The sequence below is a fragment of the Notothenia coriiceps genome, unplaced genomic scaffold (genome assembly GCF_000735185.1).
Source record: "Notothenia coriiceps isolate Sejong01 unplaced genomic scaffold, NC01 NC01_scaffold00025094, whole genome shotgun sequence".
Classification (NCBI taxonomy): Eukaryota; Metazoa; Chordata; class Actinopteri; order Perciformes; family Nototheniidae; genus Notothenia; species Notothenia coriiceps.
The window spans coordinates 194,643-201,478 of NW_011357795.1; the positions used below are offsets into that span (position 1 = coordinate 194,643).

General features: G+C 38.3%; 1 protein-coding gene across 1 annotated transcript in view; it reads right to left on the minus strand.

The window, feature by feature from the left end:
* The window catches only part of fbp1a (fructose-1,6-bisphosphatase 1a), a 5,782-nt gene extending 3,151 nt beyond the window's left edge, over positions 1-2,631 (minus strand). Inside the window, exons 1-3 of the mRNA XM_010783355.1 lie at positions 2,362-2,631; positions 1,315-1,477; positions 614-706 (exon numbers count right to left, since the gene is read on the minus strand). Of these exons, the coding sequence (XP_010781657.1) occupies positions 614-706; positions 1,315-1,477; positions 2,362-2,531 (426 nt within the window). The 5' untranslated portion in view covers positions 2,532-2,631. The remainder of the gene's footprint in view (positions 1-613; positions 707-1,314; positions 1,478-2,361) is intronic.
* Positions 2,632-6,836: the final 4,205 nt, after the last annotated feature.

Genomic DNA, 6,836 nt, shown 5'->3' on the forward strand with positions numbered 1-6,836 from the left:
AATTTCAAGATTGCCTACCCTCTAGCTGTGACATCACACACTCTAGTTAATGTTAAAAAAAAACCTTTAACAATGTCTGAACAATGTTTAATATCTCTAAAAGTAAGAATCAGATTTAAAAGTTGTTTTACACGAATAATGTCAGAAAGATATGTGACATTTTAAAGTTGGAATGAGGTGAGTGAAAGTATGAATGAACAGTTAGCAGTTGAATCGCATGAAGATTTGTTGAAGTCTGAAGATTTTCTCCATTGACTTCAATGTTAAAAATTTGATGAATTATGGGATGTATGTCTGGAATTATGAAAGTTATGAATGAGAAAAGTAATAGCCTGCGATTCCCGACCGAGCTGAACGTTTCGATGTTTGAACGGAGTTTCTGCGATGTTCAATGCGGGAGGAGAAGCGGTCCAAAATACTGGCAGAATAATAATAATAAACTTTTCGTCCGTAGAAGAACAGTTAGTTGGAATGCTGTTAACAGCATTCCAACTGCTGTTAACAGCATTCCAACTAAAAAACAGTGATTATCAGAGACAAGTCAGCATGTCTTATCCTTCCAAAACTCAAACTGGTGACCCTTAATCATGGGGATTTGAACCTGTGTTACTACCTTTTTGTAGATGGCAAAGATGGTCCCAATGGAGACGAGACAGTCGATGTTGGAAGAGCCATCCAAAGGATCAAAGCAAACAACGTATTTGCCCTGAAGAGAAAGAGGAGATATTTTGTCATAGAATCTGCAAACAAAAGGTTTTGCAGTTTTGCTCAACAAAAAGCATTGTTCTCGCAGGTCAAATCTTGAGGTCAAACAAAGAAATGCATTTCCTTATGTCGCTAAGCAAGTTTGAAAAGAAAGTTTTACATGCTGAATTATTTACGGTCTTATTTTCTAGTCTTCCTTTTGCATGTATTTTAGTTGGAGCATTGCTGCATTTCTAGGCACATAGCCGCAACCTATACATCACTTGTTTAGTGTGACACATTGACAGTGATGTGCATGTGTTTCCTTGTGGGCGTGCATGAGACGAAAAAAAAAAAAAAATGTCACCATGCCCTCCCACACTTTAGAATTGCAATAGATGTAAAAGGAGGAAGTACTTAAATATAATACTTTTTAAGAATCTGGAATCCAAGCTTTTTTACCCAAACCAGTTATATGACATAAGATCCCAAAAAGAAAAGATTGGAAAAACCCAGACAAAACTGGATGATCTTGTTTTTGTCAGCCGACAAGTCATTCCAGATGTGAGATCGAAGAGCTGTTTTCCCCCAAAGTCCAAAGAGTCTAAAGTCTCCACTCGATCGACTTACCCTGGTTTCTGGCTCTATAATAATGGCCTTCTCGTTCTCCTCAGACACCAGCACACAGGAGGTGAAGGAAGACGTGATCATGTTGATGACCAGATCATTGGACAGAATGTCCAGCTTCTTCACCTGGTCACCAGTCACATTGGTGCTGCCAGCAATACCATAACTGAGGACACATGGAAGATACAAAAAAGGGAGAAAAGGGAGAGTGATAAAAACAAAAATCATGCAACTTTTCCATACACGGATCAAAAGTGTATTAACATGCTCTAACAAATTACTTTAGACATTCAGCTTGTGAAGTTTTTCTATGGTGCCTTCTTCTATATCTTAACTGACAAAACATTATTTAAACCTCTATTACTGTATGCTTTGTGCTAGAGTAGGTTTTATTGGAATGAAGTCATGATAATCTCCCGTTAAGAAAATACAAAACTGCAAGTGATGCATGACACTGCTTTTTCAAAGAGCAACTGCATTGAACACGGAAGTAAAGTCTGAATCAGAATCAGTTACTAAAGTCAACATGATAAAGATTTATGTTCATTGTTACAAGACAACAAAAGCAAAATTATATTTAAAAAAGTAGCATTTATGTAAACAGTTCATGAATATGTTTTTTGTAATAGATATTTAACCAGAAATACTGGTAGATGCAGATAGCATCAGTAGACAGAGTTAAAGTACAGCACATCACAAAGTCACGATAACAAAGTCATAAGCACAATTACAAACAATTAAAAACACATTAATTTATAACAACAACAAAAAGACAACACAAGGAAATAAAGTGGTTGAGACGCAGCAACACATTAATTCATCTAATAGACCAAGGCAACAAGGCTGAATATAATAACCAACTTGTAAATATTTGTTTTGTTTTATAAAATAAAAAAGTATACAAGGGGGCGTATGCGCTTCCTGATTGGTTCTTAAGGAACCAGAGTCTCCTGCTCAGTATTTGCCAGCGTGGAGCATGCATGCGGATGAGAGAACTTTTTAACTTTATAAACAAACGTGTCATCTTCTCAGAGAATAGTGTTTACTCACAGGTGTGCGATCCCAGCTTTACGCACGGCGCTGGAGATGGCCTTCACCGCCGTGCACAGCGAGTTGAGCAGCGTTGTCAGCTCCCCCGTGCCTTTAGCCTTCCTGCCCTCCTCCATAACGAACCTGGTCATGGTCACTACGTTGGTGTCGAAGGCTCCTTGGTCGGTCATGGTGACAGATGCTCTCCTGCAGCAAGAGAGAGTATAAATTGCAGGAAATGCTGCAGGACTTAAATGCTCGGCAACGCGGAACTGGAGTGGAGGGGGGAAGACAGCACGAGCCAATCCAGAGCCGCACGAGAGGTGTGGCTATATCTGGAAACACTACCCGCTTTGTACACACTGTGAAATAATAGTGTTGCCAATAGTGGGATGTGACTAGAAATATTGAACACGCCTGAAGTCAAACTGTCGTTGTGCAAGAGAGTTCGTGTACTTTCTGCAGGTATAGTGTTCATGAATAGTGTCATAATGATGACTTCTGTAGATTCACATTCTAATGGCTTTTGAACATACCAACTGGCAGCTTGCATATTTATTTGTCCCAGGCCAGATGTGTTCCTAATTCACCCATTTTATCCATCTTTCTGTCTGTCTGTCTGTCTGTCTGTCTGTCTGTCTGTCTGTCTGTCTCTCTGTCTGTCTGTCTGAATGTAGAATTCAGGGCAAATTAAAACATGTTCTCAGACAGAGAGGGGGTTATAACATAAAAAGGAAAACTTAATAAAAAATAGACATTGTGTTTCTAACACGTGAATATTTTTGGAATGGTTTATGTTAAACTCAAACCAAGTGCAAAATAAATCGGTTTAATTAAGGAGATATACAACATATAATTGTTGATGTATTAGGACAAGGTAATATAAGTTATATTTACAATTATTTTACAATTTAACATTTTAGCTATATTGTATATTTTAAATATGAAGGTGATTGTTGATGAAAATGTACCATACTATACGATAGGTAGGACCATATCAGTGTATAGGCTACTTTTTGCTACCCTTATTTTATATGTTTTTATTTATTGTGCTTATTGAAACGTTGCTGCATATGTTTACCATTCATTTTATTGTTTATTTTGGTTTGAAATAAAATGTATGTATATATCTCTCTCGGATTCTTTGATAACTAACTAAGTTGTTACATCCTATTACTGCACTGTCTTCTACAGTCTATGACTGTAACTGTACATCTGGTATTTTATTTTTGAATGGGTGTGGAGCTGCTGTTCAAACAAACGCCACTAGATGGCAACCTTGGCCAGTTAACCAGGGACGCTGACTCGGCTCTGTCCCAATTAAACTGCGGGTGTGTTTTGGTAGCCTCGAATAAGCATTACCCTTTTTAATAATCACAATATAGCTTTACCTTTATATTATATCTAATAAGAATACATACAAAAAAAGCTGAGCATTCTGAGTTCCAAGTTCCATCCATTCCACACAAAAAACTGCACTTCTGAGACAATTCAGAAAAACTCATATTAATGCGCCAAACGGAAAACAGCCTAATTTAAGGCTTGTTGACGTTGCAAGAATATATTGTTACACAGAAGATAAACGGGTGTGTTAGCTGTCACTACATAAAAGTCAGAAATATTTACTAGCAGAACATCTACAACTTCACTATTCAAGTAACAATTAATATTATCAGCTCGTTGAATCTCTCGACGTCTGGCTGAATGGTTTGTTGAAGTGAACATTAACCAGAAGTGGTAGCCTAAATAGTTCTTATTAGTTAATTAACAAAAGTTTATGGGAGCTCGTTTGGTAGTAAAACTTCTTACATTTGTTTGCAGGAAGGCTACAAATAAATATTCTGGTAGTTTAGTTTGCAGTAGGTCGAACAGTAAAAAGTAGTGCCACCTTGCAGCAGGTAAGCAAGCTACACCTGTAGCCCCAGCACTCACTCACGCACTCATAGGACTCCGCTTGTCGGGTGGCACCGACTGCGCATGCCCGTGGCTGAACAACTCGCTGATGAGGCGGGCGGATAAGTACAAAGAGGCTGCTGGTGGTGGTGCGGACGGGACGTGCTGTGTGCCACGGGGTTGAAGTATAACCTTGCAGAAGTTTTGACGTTACGTTAATACCTCAACCGGACGTTTTCTCCTTCAAGAATTTAACTCCAAGGACAACCAGAGAGCAGGAGTTGCATTCGGGTCTAAAAACAGCGTGTGGAGACACTGGGTAAGTTAAACGTGTTGAAGTCGCGGAACGCTTCTGAAATGACAATGTCATCGCTCTTAAAGTAGTCAAACTTTTGATACTGTTTTTATTCGACTAAAACCACGCACGTGCATGTTTTCTTTGAGTGGGATAATGTAATGTGTTCTCGATGCGTATCTGCGTCAGGTGGTCCTCCAGAAACCAGACGAGACAATCCTATGAAGCGCTTCTGGTTAAGCAGGATTATATTTAAAGTCATATGGTGTTTATTGTTCGTGCTCCTTGTGATTATCTGTTTTTTTTTTTACCCCGACCAAACAAAGCTAGTTCCCGCCAGACAGTCACAGGTGTCATGGAAGTGCTGGAAGAATCCCACATGCTGAACTTTGTTCTCCAAGTGCAGGGGAATGTGTGAAAAGTCTGTCCGTTCATTGAAGAATTATTTTGTAGTGTCAACCCCCCTTGCTTTTTGTTTATGAAGGATTTTGCTTTTCAAACGTTCACCATTCTCCTTCATGTGACTTTAAGTAATCCCCTACCATTATATGACCCATGCTGACTCATTTTTGCCATGCATTTAACAGCTTAAATAGGGTTTATCTGCAGATTTGCAGGTCCCAAACACCCTCATATCAGGCTCTAAAAGAACAATTCCCATAACTATTTTTCTTTGTGGCTTTATGGGCCATTATCAACTTGGAAATGCTGCCTACAGTTTTGTTGGTCAAATCCAGTCTCCAAACCGAGGAAAATCTCTTCTGATTTGGCATGCCATTACCTATTATTTTACTTCCAGAGGTTGAAGCAGGCAGATGAAAGCACTGCTAAAGCATTATAGGAATAGAATAGTAGGGATATAGACCTGGATGGTGGTCCCTATTGTGCTGTTAGAGAGCTGGGGTCACTTAGAGGGCTCTTCATCTTCTGGGCTTTTCTTTACAGATAAAGCACTGAATTGATATGTCAAGGGGAAGAATATGAGCTCTGTGACATTGGTTTAATGAAATTCTTCAGCTTCCAGTGTGGCAGCTTTTGGCAAATCCCTGAATCCATTTTTCTACACTTGGGTATAATAAAAATACAGATGATGAACAGTGCTTTCATCAAAGGAGACCAGACAAAGCGTCCCTTCAGACATAAAAGTACCAACCTGCTGTGTCTTTGGTAAACCTGGTCATCTTGTTTTTTTTTGTGTTACTTAAGAAATAAACTTTTCCCAGGTATTCAATGATCCACTATAATTTGATGCTATTATAGAAAATCTGGCTGCTCTTTCTTGCATAACAGTGTTAAATGTATCGCAAAGGTTTCAAAATTGACATTGCAATGCTGCCCTCCTGATAAAGAAATGATTAGTAAATGTAAGTTGAATATACTTATTTTGACTACCTTTTTTATATGTTATACATCTCATAAAGTCTTTGAAGCTTGTCCACTGATTTTAACCATGTCATGTAATATGGCAACTCATTCTTTGCACAATATGGCACTGTAAACATGTAAAAAAACTGATTTATAAAGCCAAACTACATCCTCCAAAGTCACCATACCAGAAAGAAGATATTATATCTTCATGAAGAAAGAATTTTTGTAGGGCTGTGGTAGGGATGTCCCGATCACCTTTTTTTGCTCCCGATCCGATTCCGATCATTTGATTTTGACAATTTGCCGATACCGATTTTTCCCGATCCGATCTTTATGCAATGCATTAAGAGGAAAAAAAGCATTCAAGTTGTCCCTTAAGGTTATTTTTTTTATTTAAATTGGATATTCTATCCAACATGGATTTAGCTTATTTTTTTCACAGCAGCATTGGATCAGTTCAGTTGTGCAGCCTTGGATCAAAACAAAATAAAGCTTATCAGTACTCGTTAGCTTACTGCTACAATTAGACACTGCGCCCTGCTCACTCTGTTGCCAGATTTGAGAGAAATAAGCAACCAGGTCTATGAAAACAAGCCCCAAAGAAGCAACACATACATGATGTTGTGTAATTTGAAACCAAAACTAAGGCCTCAGGATGACTTTAAGACTTGAACATGGTCATTTTTGTTTTGTGACATTGAATAAAAAAAAAAAAAAAAAAATATTTAAAAAATTTTTAATAATAATTAGATCCCCGACTTTTTTCTCCCGATTCTGATCTTTTGAAAATCACGTGATCGGCTCCGATCCCCGATCACGTGATCGGATCGGGACATCTCTAATATAAGAAGTTAACTTTGCACACATGACTTCCACATTAAGAAACAAAGGTTATCCTAATTAGCTCACAAGGACCATGCAGCAGTGATACATGTTTAGT